Raw genomic sequence first — 14635 nt, forward strand, 5'->3', positions numbered from 1 at the left:
TCGTAAAGTCCACGCAGGATGAAATCGTCGTAAAGTCCACGTAGCATAAAATCGTCGTAAAGTCCACGTAAGACAACGAGGAAATAACGACGAAACCTAAAATTAAATATGGGGTTTGGGGTTCTAGGGATATATGAAGTAGAAAATTAAAGATGGGGGTTTGGAATATATGAAGTAGAAAATTAAAGATGGGGATTTGGGTTTCGGGTTTCGGGTTTGGGGTTTCGGGTTTGGGGTTTCGGGTTCCGGGTTTGGGGTTTCGGGTTTGGGGTTTCGGGTTTCGGGGTTGGGGTTTCGGGTTTCGGGTTTCGGGTTTCGGGTTTGGGGTTTGGAATATATGAAGTAGAAAATTAAAGATGGGGGTTTGGAATATATGAAGTAGAAAATAAGGAATATGGGGTTTGGGGTTTCGGGTTTGGGGTTTCGGGTTTCGGGTTTGGGGTTTCGGGTTTGGGTTTCGGGTTTCGGGTTTCGGGGTTGGGGTTTCGGGTTTCGGGTTTGGGGTTTCGGGTTTAGGGTATGGGGTTTGGGGGTTGGGGTTTCGGGTTTCGGGTTTCTGATTCTAGGGATTTAAACATAACACTCGTTAATTCCACGTAAGCACAAATCGTCGCAAAGTCCACGTAGGATGAAATCGTCGTAAAGTCCACGCAGGATGAAATCGTCGTAAAGTCCACGTAGCATAAAATCGTCGTAAAGTCCACGTAAGACAACGAGGAAATAACGACGAAACCTAAAATTAAATATGGGGTTTGGAATATATGAAGTAGAAAATTAAAGATGGGGGTTTGGAATATATGAAGTAGAAAATAAGGAATATGGGGTTTGGGGTTTCGGGTTTCAGGTTTCGGGTTTGGGGTTTGGGGTTTCGGGTTTCAGGTTTCGGGTTTGGGGTTCTAGGGATATATGAAGTAGAAAATTAAAGATGGGGGTTTGGAATATATGAAGTAGAAAATTAAAGATGGGGATTTGGGTTTCGGGTTTCGGGTTTGGGGTTTCGGGTTTGGGGTTTCGGGTTCCGGGTTTGGGGTTTCGGGTTTCGGGTTTCGGGGTTGGGGTTTCGGGTTTGGGGTTTCGAGTTTCGGGTTTCGGGTTTGGGGTTTCGGGTTTTGGGTTTCGGGTTTCGGGGTTGTGGTTTCGGGTTTCGGGTTTCGGGTTTCGGGTTTCGGGTTTCGGGTTTGGGGTTTGGAATATATGAAGTAGAAAATTAAAGATGGGGGTTTGGAATATATGAAGTAGAAAATAAGGAATATGGGGTTTGGGGTTTCGGGTTTGGGGTTTCGGGTTTCGGGTTTGGGGTTTGGGGTTTCGGGTTTCGGGGTTGGGGTTTCGGGTTTCGGGTTTCGGGTTTGGGGTTTCGGGTTTGGGGTTTGGGGTTTGGGGTTTCGGGTTTCGGGTTTGGGGTTCTAGGGATTTAAACATAACCCTCGTTAATTCCACGTAGGATGAAATCGTCGTAAAGACCACGTAAAAAGATTTAAACATAAATCACGTTAATTCCACGTAAGCAAAATCGTCGTAAAGTACACGTAAAGAAAAACACGGGCCTTTGTGATTCCTCGCCATTTCCTCGTAAAAAAAAACATGGGCCTTTGTAACTGCTCGCTATTTCGTCGTAAATTTACGACGAATTTGCGACGATATGTAATCTTATATATACACCCGACCGCTCACTCTTTCTTTCCTCTCTACTTCCTCTCTACTTCCTCTCCATTTCGTAGCAATGGTAAGCCTCTTTGATTCCTCTCTAATTTGGTTAGTTTAGGATATATTAGGTGGTTAGTATAGGGAATTTAGATAGGTTTGCGGATTTTATGTTATTTAGTGTTGATTAGGTGGATAATGTTGGAAAATATATTGTTGATGTTAATTTTAAAAATTTCATTTTTTTTTCCAGGTTCGAAAAGGAAGACTTACTGCCCATTACAGAGAGATCTTTGGTGAGCCGGGTAGTCGTTTAGACCCGGCCTCTTCTTCCGCTCCCAGTTCTTCGGGCCAGGAGACTGTCCCCGAGACTCAGTACACTCAGAGAGTCTCTGGGTCTACTTCTTCTAGTGCACCATCGGCTCCTCATGTGCCTCCTCCGATGCCTCCTCCTGTGCCTCCTCCGATGGCACCTCCGATGGTCGCTGATATTCATCCTGATCTGATGGTGCCTCCGAGTGCTCCTTACTCGCAGTACACGGTAGAGGACATTCTCAGTCTGCCAGGCAGAGAAGGTTTACCAGTCATCGACCCAGACCGACCGGACGGAACGTTGTGGTATGTTGCATTAATTTTTTTAATTCGTTTAAATATCTTTTATAACATTAAAAAATAATTTATATTTTAAATTTGTATTTTTCAGGTGGGGGGTTGACGGATGTCTTGCATCAGACGTAACCGACACGATCAAGGGTTACTTCTCCATGGCACATCCAAACTGGAGTAAGACGCCTCACTACGTCAGAAAGACGTGGTTCAAAATTTACGCTGTAAGTTTCTATTAATTAATTATATATTTTTTAATTTTTTCATGATTTATATATATACTTTCTAAAAAACTAATTGTTAATTTATTTTTTCCAACAGCAAAAATATAATTGGGCTTTGGGGATCACTGAGAGGGTGAGGAAGAAGTTTAACGCGAAAGCGAAAGTTCGCTTGTTGGACACGGTCTCCAACTGGAAGGGTGACTGGATCGTGAAGGGGTATGAGCGTGGCAAACCCGCTGAGCTCACCACGGACGTGTGGGATGGCCTCATCCGTTATTGGCGCCTTCCTGATTCGATTAGAATCGCCCAGGCTTGCTCTAACTCCCGTAACACGGTCGATGAGCACGGGAACGGGCCGATGCTTCACACTACGGGCCAAAAACCCCACGCCGGTGTCCGTTTGGAAATGGTAATTAAATATTTTATTAAATAATTTTTTTAATAATTATATTAATTTATTCTAACTTTCTTAACTGTTTTTTAGGCCAAAGAGACGGGACATCTCCCGTCTCTTATGGAACTTTACGAGAGGACCCACAAGAACAAGGCGGGCGTATTTGTAGATGGCAAGTCCGAGCAAATCTACAACGACGTAGTTGCTCGGGTTGAAGACCGCCAGACTCAGCTGACCCAGCAGTCTACCGACGGATTACCCGTCACCTTATCCACACTTGAAGTGGATAAGATTTACGAGGAGGTAAATTTTCAAAAAAATTAATTTTTAATTATTTATTTAATTTAACTTTAAATATTTACTTACAATATTTATTTTTTTGTTTTTAAGGTTGTCCCTAAAAAAAAGGGACGGACATTGGGTATTGGTTCCGTCAACGATGTTCCGAGAGCGACATCGTCTTATGGTCAGCGACGGGATGATGAAGTCACAGAGCTGCGTAGAGAGTCCGCTCAGCTGCGTAACGAGTTGACCGCGACAAAATCTCGTATGGGTGGAGTCGAGGGCTTCTTAGACGTTATTGCGGCCACAAATCCGGAATGGGAGTCCATGTTGAGGAACATGCGACAACAACATCCCATTCATGGCGAGTCATCCGGCGACGTACATAACGAGGCGGATGTTACGAGGAGGAGTGATGAATTCTACCGGGCGATGAACGACCCTTAGTTTTTTTTGTTGTTGTATTATATAAATTCAAAACTTATTTATTTATAAAATATTTTCATATGAATTTATTTTTATTTTGAATTTTAATTTATTATTAAATTAAATAATTTTAATTATTTTTTTATTATATTTTAAAATTCTGTAAAATAATAAAAACGAAGTAAATTCGTAGCTAATGTACGACCTCTTTACGTGGAAATCTTACGAGGAAATGACGAGAAACAGTTTACGAGTATTTTACGAGGAAGTATTTACGAGGAAATAACGAGGAAATGTTTACGACCATTTTACGAGGAAATCATTTCGTGGTTGTTACGTGTATTTTGCGAGGAAAATCTTTCAAGGTATTTACGTGTAGATTACGAGGAACTGTTTTCGAGTTATTTACGAGGAATTGTAGCGACGTCCTTACGAGGAATTGTAGCGACGTCTTTACGACGAATTGTTCTACTTCGTCTTTACGACGAAATATATTCCTCGCTAAGTTACGACGAATTAGCGAGGAAATATGTGTTACGACGGACGTGTAACGAGCAAACGCGTTTCCTCGCTAATTCGTCGTAAAGCCTCTTTTACGACGAAATAACGAGGAAAACCGCCCTCGTTAAGATTATGTTTTCTTGTAGTGCTGATCGGACGAACACGAGCTGGAATGCTTGCAAGAACAGATTAGGGTTCGTCGGATTCGGATTAGGGTTCCAAAGCAAATCGGCACGCACTATATCGGTGCGTGAGGGCGCGTCGGTGGTCAGATCGACAAACGGTTTGCACTGACTGATTCGTCTTGGTAAGAGCTTCGATTTGATATCTTGATCTTTTTCTGGGTCCTCACGGTTTGGGAGAACGACCTCTTTGAAGTTCCGAGGTAGATTCTTTTTGTTTAGGGTTTTAGGGGTTTGGTTTTAGGCTCAGGGTGTTAGAGGCTATCGTGCTGATAATGTGTTGTAAAACGAAGGTTTTAGGTCTGAATATTTCTATGTTTTATTAATGAATAAGAGATCCCTTTATATAAGGGTTACATGAGAGATAAATTGAAATACATAAATGGAAAGATTACAAATCATAAACATACATGAAATAGGAAAACTAGAAGAATGTAAAGTCTCTAGCCGACTTTCCCTCTCTCCATGCCGCGGCCGCCGCCTCTCTCTCTAGGGTTTGGACCGTCTCTCTAGGGTTTGGGCCGATTATGGACCGGGACGATTATGGACATCCACCGATTAATTTATAACAAATTTGAAATTGTATTCAATTATTGTTTGACAAATAAATATATGAATTTAAAAAGAATTGGCCCATTAAAGGAAGCCTAACCCAAACTGACCCAACTGCATCATAGAATTTAGTACGCCAGGTCGGTCAGGATGGTTCAAGCTTTACAGTTAAATCAACCAATTTCCAATATGCCAAACAAATCATAACTCGAGTTCAAGATCAAGGATATATGAGTTAAGTGAACCAATAGTGTATGATTAGAATAATTTATTAGATTGGATACCCTTGTTAACATTTGATGTGTAACAAGTAATAACTAATAAGCAAGGTTATCAATCTAGATAGAATTATGAACTTGCCTTCAGCCATGGCTAGGGGTGGGCATTCGGGTTCGGTTCGGGTTTATTCGGGTTTATTCGGGTTTATTCGGGTTTCGGGTTTTCGGGGTTAAAGATTTCAGCCCCATTCGGGTATTTCTAAATTTTGGTTCGGGTTCAGTTCAGATCTTTACGGGTTCAGATCAGGTTTGGATAACCCATTTAAATGATTTTTAAAATTTTAAAATTCAATATATATTTTAAATTTTGCAAAATCTGTAAATAAAATACTATATTACATATAAATTTGAATAGCCTATGTCATAATACCTAAACTTAACATATAAATTGGTTTGGCTTGAATATTGTGATAGAGAATTCATAGATATTTCAACAATTTTTTCGTGTTTTGAGTATATTTTAGCTATTTTAGACATTTACTTTTTTGCTATTTGTCTATATTTTCAAGTATTTTAGACAACTTAAAAGAATCTTATACATTTTGGATGTTTTTCATATACATTAAATCTAAAAATAATTAATATATTTAGATATATAAATCTATTTCGGATACATTCAGGTACCTGGAATACTTCGGTTCGGATCGGGTTCGGTTTCGGTTCTCTGGATACCAAAATTTTGAACCCGTTCGGATATTTAATCAATTTTGGTTCGGGTTTGGTACTACTTTTTTGGATCGGGTTCAGTTCGGTTCTTTGGATTCAGGTTTTTTGCCCAGCCCTGGTCATGGCTCATGCTTACATTACATACTACTGCAGAGAGTTATGCACATATATGTGGGTTTTACTATTTACGTTGGAGGCCGACACTCTCGCTAAGCAAGCCTTGTTTTTTCTTCTTCTGAATTCATAAGCAAGCTCTATTGGCTGGATCCATTGTAAACTTTGTCCAGACATTTGAGATTTAGTTTGAATGAAAATTTGTGTTACAAAAAAAAACATAAACAAATCTATGTAAAGATGGATTGTTGACAACCAAATGAAACAATGGTTTTAGATTTTTAAAATTTAAAAGCAATATTCATAAATTGTATAGCCTCAAATTTTCTTTTAAATTTTTTTTATTAAAATTCTTTAAATCTCGGAAGTAGCCATTTAGTATTTTAATGATCGAAAAAGAGATTGCAGCTTTGTCTGCTAAAATTAGTAGCTGGAAGGTGATTGGTGTTGACTGTGAGTGCTCTACACAGCCACGATTCTCTCTAGAACAATAAATTCAAAGCAATCAAGCTTTATTAAAAAAATATAATGATGGCTCTAGAAATCAATTTTTCTAGTGCTTTAGGTTTGTGCTTTTAAAACTTTGAAATAAACCTACAGCAATAAAATTTAAATCTAAAACCACAAAATCTACGACTTAAATCTTAAAGCAAAAAATTCAAAACTATAACCTATACTAATCAACCCCGAAAATTAAGTTAGATAAAAGGTGTCATCGACGAGGATCATATCTGTATTAATTTCATACTTTTCAATCTCTCTGCAATCTAGTTGCGGTTGATTAGGACGTACGATTTTTCTATAAACTTCGTTGCCATATACTGAAACGTTACTAGTAGTTTCTTGCACTTGTAATATTCATATTGTCAAGTCAAGTCTATAAAAGTACATGTTTTTGTTTAAAACAAAATAAATACAACAATGTCCCGACAGAGCACTATGGCCTGTAATTGTTATCAGAAGCGATCAATTTTGAAATGATATATGATGACTCCCAACGATTTATTACAAAACCAACATTTTGGGATCAATAATGTCATCCCAATCGTTTCGATATTGCTTTAAAGTGAGGGTAAAGCAAGCAAATTTGTATAGTTTGCTTCATTTCGTCTCAAAATATGATGTTATCGATCATATACCATTAATATAACAACGACCTATATATTGTACCCTCCGTTTCATAAATAATGTCACTTTGACATTTTTCACATATATTAAGAAAATGATCGAAATGCATTTAAGTTCTTATTAATTACACATATTCAACCAATAGTAATTTAGATAAATAAAATTATTTATAAAATCAATGCATTTTTAATTATTATTGAGCTGAAAGTTGCATTGAAATTCTAAAACGATATTTTTTTTGTAACAAGAAAAAAATGTTAAAATGACACTTAATATGAAACAGATACAGATACAATTGCTTATATCTATATCTAGCAGTCCTACGATGTCAATATAATTTCTTACAAAAATATATAACCCAAATAATTTGTCAATTATTTAATGATCTCTGTCGTATAGCTGTCATACAATAATTTTTTTTCAAGACAAAAGAGAGAAATTGAAATAAATTCATCAAACATCACAAACTATAAAATTGGCGAATTAAAACAAATATATTTTCAGATAATCATGGACCGTCAACGTCTTGATAGATTTTCAAGCAAGAGCACGTTCCTCAGTAACCCAGTTATTTGACTTTTTTGGTCTGGTTGCCCTACAACTATAACTCCCCCAACTAACTTTCATTTATTGCAGTTTCAACAAACTAAACAAAAATGGCATTAAGAACCAATTAATCTTGTTGCCCAAAAAAAAAAAAACCAATTAATCTTAATCAATTTGGGCGCTAGTACATCGTGACATAGATCATGAACGCCACTTGTAAGTAAAAATAGTTATTCGTAGCGTTAATTAAGGCTAATGTACTATATATATAGTTTTGCTGGTTAACACAGATATTTGAGTTGTAGATTTGATTAATCAAAATTTATTCTGTGGCGAAAAAGTTTTCAAATTTAATTTGTGTATGAAATGTAGAATTAAAAACCCTTAACAAGATGGTTTCGGCATCATGCATGCACACCTTTCAGTTTTGACTAAATTATTATTTTATTAATATTATGATTTATTGGTTAACAGAAAAAAATAAGTACAATGTGTTTCTGTGAATCTTCATCTATTTGGTTTACTTTCACGCATGAACACTTGGCCATAAAAGCTGTTGTAGTTTTTGTTTTTTACAGTATCATCATGGTATGATATGTATTTAGCTTGGTTCAAAACTCCGCAACGAATCACTTGCAGGAGTTTCAATTTCGTATCCCCGTGAACTAGCTATTCCATCACTGCCAACTAAAAAAATGAACATTTATATATACGTGGGGGAGAAATGATCGTGATCAAGCCCCGTAGAGACACCTCTGATCACATGTACATTTGCTCTTGTTATCTATCCTAAATTCTTTTTAATAAAATTTAGTGGGGTTACTTAACTTTTTTTGTGGATATACTTAGCCCTCAGTCAGCTTGCAGAAGAGGAAAAAATTTATTGGACTCTTTGCTGCACTATAAATGCAGTAGGAATGACGTTAACGTGTAATATAGTATGATCACGTTAATAAATCTTATTACAATGCGACCGACGTTAACGTATGACGTTACTGATAACTAAAAAGAGTTCAAAATGAAGTTTGATTTTCCTGATAACTAACAAAAATGTTCAATTTAAGTCCATATTTTGATTTTCCTTTTGGATTCTATATATATCTTTCGACTGTTGATGGGTTCACCACTCTTTACTGTTATGTCGGCTTGTTTCCGCAGCCTGCATACTCCAAGTTACTTATGTATATACATAGTTTTGATATCGTTTACCAAGATATATAGCACCTTAGTATATGTCACTGGTCCTATATACTGACTGAAAATTAAATATGAATATATAAGAATAGCGATTTAATATAATACCATGATTTTTACCAGCAAAAAATAAACATAATACCAATATAAAAGGAATCGAAATTTGTTTTTTTTTTTGGCTGTTTTTTGTCATCGAATTAAAAAATGTCAAAATTCTAAAACATAATTCTTTTAAGAACGGAGTGAGTATTATTTTGTCTATTATTAGACAACATAAAAGTCTACATAGATAATAAACACATACTCCTCCTGTTTCACAAAGATTAGACTTTCTAACGTTTTTACACATGTTAAGAAAACACATTAAATCACTATAATAAATGTATTGTTTTTTGCAAATTTTAATTTTTAATATTTTTTAACCAATAATAATTCAATAAAATCAATTAATTGTTTTAAAGTTTACAATTTTTCCATAGAAAACACAAAATATCTATCTTTGTGAAATAATTTTTTTTCTATAAGTTCAAAAGTCTACGTAGCTCTGCATTGTGAGATACTGATTATTCAAGTAACTTATGCGTGCGAAAGTCCTTGGAAACTCCAGACTCGCCCTGGTTCCGCTACTTCGAAACAACTCAGAGCATGTTTATTGCAGGTCTCTTAGGTTGGAGTTTTTAGCGTAATATAAAATACGGTATCTTAGATTTTAACTAAAAACACTAAGAGACGTCTCTTAAATAAAAGATATAAGAGAAATCACTTAGTTTTTTTAGTTAAAAGTTAAGAGACCGTATCTTATATTACGCTAAGAACCTCAAACTAAAAAACATGCAATAAACATGCTCTCAGCGTCTCAGACTCTCAGCCACAACGATCAAAATATATTACTGACGTACTATTTTCTGAACTATAGTTTGAACCACCGAGTTCAAAAATGCATCATATGCCCAGTTTATAATTTCATTTTATATGTCAAAAATGCATCACGTGATCGGTTCATCAATTAATCTATATTTAACAAAATAGCAATTATGCATGTATATGTATAAACAACTATAAAACCCTTTAACAAAAAAAAATGTATAAAAAACATATATACACAAGGCGTACGTATAAGCCACCGCCCTATTCTGATTATTGCATGTCGAAAAAGATTTTTCACAAAGAGTCCGCGTGAAATTAATGCCCAGCCAAACTCTACTTAATTTCCACTCTTTCATTTTTTAAAATCGAATTTTCGAAATGAATGTAGGTTTTTGTACAGCGATAGACTCCACCACTTTATGCAATTAGTTCAATTTTCTTACAACCGAGTATTTGAAGTTTTTAACCGAAACCTTCATATTCTTCAATATATAATCTGCAACATTCATTTGAATTCTAACATAAGCAATGGTAATATACCCCACGGCCCACGTCGAATACTGGTGTAAATTTTTTTGATTTATTGCTGCATATATAAATGTTACAGTTAATATATATATCTAATTTAGAGAAAATAATCTATATGACCTCATTATTACATGGTGTAATTTTTACAAAAAAAAAATTGGTGTAATTAATAACAAAACATGAAAAACATGACTTCATGAGTGAGACAATTAACTACATACGTACTATTTTTCTTACAACAATCAACCTAAAACTGTAGGAACTTGAATAAGATTGTAAAAATTTACGATTAAAAAAATGGATATATCCGTATTAAATTTCTTTTGTCTTTAAGCTTTCAGAATATATGATTTCGTTAGACAATTTGTAAGTTAACTAAAGAGACACATTTTGATTTATTTTTTACAGTAAAATGTGATAGTTGTTTTAAGAACAAAGCCGCTAGTATAGCCAATATAGACAAAAGTTTTCTTGGTAAATTTTGAAAATTCTATTTATTTTCATGAAAACCAAGTCCACGACTAATTCTTACATAAAGTAAGACTAATTTCAAAACCACAGTTTTCAAAATTACAAGAACCATTAGTCAATATATACTATATATACAATTTAAACTAATTACTTTGTTTCAGAAAAAAAAAAACTAATTACTTATAAAATTTCTACCAACCAGACGATAGGATCGATCGTGTTTGAATATTATATCCAAAACTTTCGTTATCAATTTCTCAAAACGAAGTTATTAGTGAGACGACAAGTCCATTTACCACGAAAATACATTTCACAGAGTTTGCTCTTTCTTTAACCCCATAAGGGCAATATTATTGGTTGGACAAAATTTTGTCCTTAGAATAAATTAATATTATTTTTTAGTTAGGGACAAATGCATAAGGACTTTTTTAATTTTGTTGATTATTGGTAGGACAAAAAAAGTCCTTAGTATATTTTCACACATTTATTTTAATGTGTGATTAGATATAAAAGATACATTTTAAATAAAACATAAAAGAGAAGTTTAACATTAAATTAAAAGCAAAATAGAATTAGAACAAAAAAAAAAATTTAAATGGAAACAACCATTTTATTAAATTCATAAAAACTTATAAATTACATGTTATCTGGACGATGTCTAAATTTTACCCATATATTTTCAATCAAATCATATTTTAAATTATGATGGGTTTGTATATTGCGAACGCTCGTCCGACGATCCATTGTATTGCCGACCGGCGAAGGCATATTGACGAAAAATCTTTCCATATCACTTTCTTGAAATCCAGGAACCACATATTGTGTCTTTGATGCCCGTTCATCCTCCACAACCATATTATGGAGAATGATACATGCTCTCATAATATTTCTTATCTTGTGTTTATCCCATAAATTAGATGGATTTCTGACGACGACAAATATAACTTGCAGGACTCCAAAGGCACGTTCAACATCTTTCCGTACAGATTCTTGCTTCTTAGCAAATAATGAATGTTTCTCAGTTTGTGGTAGACGGATAGATTGAATAAAAGTCGCCCAGTGAGAATAAATCCCATCAGTGAGATAATAGGCCAAATGGTACGTATGACCATTAACATAGAAGTTAACTTCTGGTGCTATTCCGTTAATAATATCATCAAAAACTAGAGATCGATCAAGAATATTAAGATCGTTCATCGTACCTGGTGCTCCAAAAAAAGCATGTCATATCCAGAGGTCGTAATCAGCCACCGCCTCCAACACAATTGTTGGTTTTTCGGTTCCTCGTGAATACATTCCTTTCCAAACGGATGGGCAATTCTTCCACTCCCAATGCATACAGTCGATGCTTCCAACCATTCCTGGAAATCCACGTTGTTCTCCTATATATAGTAGTCTTTGCAGATCCTCCGGTGTAGGACGTCTAAGGTATTCATCGCCAAACAAGTGGATGATTCCGTTGGTAAAATGGTGCAAACATTTTCTTGCCGTGGTTTCACCTAGTCGGACATATTCGTCAACGGTATCAGCACCACCACCATACGCCAACTGACGAATTGCTGCGGTACATTTTTGGAGCGCGGTTAGGCTAGACCGACCGGTTGCATCTTGTGATGGTTTAAAATAATCCACTTCTTGCTCGAGACGATGCACAATACGCAAGAACAATGTCTTGTTCATTCGAAACCGTCTCCGGAAAACATTGTGTGGGAATGTTGGAGTATCGCTAAAATAATCATTCCAAAGCTGGTCTTCGCCTTCTTCCCGCTCTCTCTCAATAAAGATACGTCTTTTTCGCTCTCTCGGTACGCAAATAATATCTGGGATTTGTAAGAACTCTTCAAAAATATTTTCAAATGGATCATCATCATCGTCATTTTGGTTATAATGATAATGTGAAGATGAAGCCATTTTGAATGAAAAAAAAAGGCAATATTTTTAATATGAGAAGGAAGTAGATGAGTTGTAATTTTAACGAGAATATGTTGGTCACATTTATAGGCTCATGAAGTTAGAGGAGTTGTGATTTTAAACATGTGAACCTTTCAACAACTTTTTAGGTACACAACATGTGAACCTTTCAACTACTTTTTAGATACACTTCTTCTGAATTTTAAACATGCATATTGGTGATGAAAATGCTTGAATTGAATATTTCTCAAATATACTTACCAATATTAAATAGTCGACCTTAAAATGCAACAACAACACATACTTAAAACGGCAAGTTGGTGATGAACATGCATATTGTTTACAAAGAAATTCATTACAAACATGCATATTGGCGACATTGTCTCTCAGAAACACATAACCATAATCAAAGCCATTAGAGAAATACAAGGATGAGACCTATGAAAATTAAGACCAAAATCATACCCGCAACTAAGTAATCAAAGGTAGACTTAGATTTATTATTGGACAACTCACACGCCATGTTCTCTAACCTAACGAGCTTCTGCTCAGTATCATGGTGACTGCAGAAGGTCAGAGAATCTACCTTCTCGGCTAACTGAAGTGTGTGTCTGTCCCTGGCGCGCATCTCCTCCATTACAGCCTCGTCCCACCATTTCCACACATGACACTCTCCATCGTTTGCATTTGTACATGTGTAGTATCTGCGACCTGGTTCGATGCGAGACGTAGCTATCTTCGGTTCACTCCCACAGTAGCATATCTGTGGAAATCCGAATTCAACCTCCGGCTGCGGAGGATACACAAACGCCTGAGCTTGGTCTTGCTGAATGAGAGCTTGGTCTAACTGCGCTTGGTCTTGCTGAATGAGAGACTCTACTTCGTTGTAGTCACTGTCCGACTCAGCCCCACCAAATGTCTCATCCTGTGAAGCTTGTGAATAGCTGTGAAGACCCATGTGTAATCCGAAAACTGCAAAAAAATACAAGATAAGAATTAGACATGTACACTCATACGATCAAGTAAACATGTTAACAAGCAAGTAAACATACATACAATGAAGTAAACAATCAAAGGATGAGACATTTGACAACGTAGATTAATTGATAAAGGGTTTAGTACAAGCAAGTAAACATAGAAACCATACACATTTAAAACATAATAACCAACCTAGATTTAATAACCAGACAGACAAAACAAACAGACAGAAAACACACAAAGGTTGTAGCAGATATTTCTCTAAATATACTCGGCGAGGAGCTTGTTTTTGGCTGCTTCCTCAGCCTCACTGAGTGGTTGCGTTCTGGCCAGGAGTGTGTCTAAGATGGCAAGCTTCTGGAGCTTTTCTTTCCTATCCAAATCCACCTTCCTCAGTTCAAGTACCGTTGTATAGTAATCAACAGACTTCCCACTCCCATTACGTTTAGCTTTTGCAGCCTTTACACCTTCAGGGCGTATCTCTTCTTCACCAACACCTGTGGTTTCAGTTTGGGAATCTGATTCAACGGTTTTCCTCTTAGAACTATCAGAAGCTTTAGTGCTGTTGAGGTAGAGCCATTTCTGCTCATACCTCAACACACACCACGCATGCTCCAGTGTGAATTTGGACCCCTGATCCGCGAAGAAAATGTCATGGGCCACCTTGAGTACATCGTTCTCATGTTCACCACCGGATATCTGTCTCTCTGCAGCCGCATATGCACCACAAAACTTTGATGTGTCATTACTGATTTTGTGCCACCTCTGTTTATAGTGGAGATGCTGGCTACTTTCAACACAATCTCCACCACAAAGAGCTGCGAAGAACAAATCTCCTACACGTTTCCAGAAAGTGCCCGATTTTTGGTTATTGCCGACTATAGCGTCCTTAGAGGTATTTAACCAAGAACTTATCAGCATCTCGTCCTCGACCGGGGTCCATTTATGTCTCCTCCCATGCTCCACGGGTGGATCTGTGGGTGGAGTTGGAGCAACAGACTGTTGAGAACTGAATTGAGGGATCTGTGAAGATCCAGAAGGAAAACTCTCATAAGGAGAGTTCTCATCATTAACACTTTCGTGTTGACTGTAAAGAAAGCCCGTATGACCAACAGACTGGCTATACGGATTCCTTGGATCCAT

At 36.4% G+C, this 14635-nt stretch overlaps 1 protein-coding gene across 1 annotated transcript; it reads right to left on the reverse strand.

Annotated features, from left to right (window-relative positions):
• Window positions 1-13753: 13753 nt before the first annotated feature.
• On the reverse strand, window positions 13754-14635 carry LOC125583192 (glutathione S-transferase T3-like). Its single transcript, XM_048749815.1, has one exon. It carries the CDS (start codon window positions 14633-14635, stop codon window positions 13754-13756), a length of 882 nt encoding a protein of 293 aa, XP_048605772.1.

The sequence above is a fragment of the Brassica napus genome, chromosome C3 (genome assembly GCF_020379485.1).
Source record: "Brassica napus cultivar Da-Ae chromosome C3, Da-Ae, whole genome shotgun sequence".
Taxonomy (NCBI): domain Eukaryota; kingdom Viridiplantae; phylum Streptophyta; class Magnoliopsida; order Brassicales; family Brassicaceae; genus Brassica; species Brassica napus.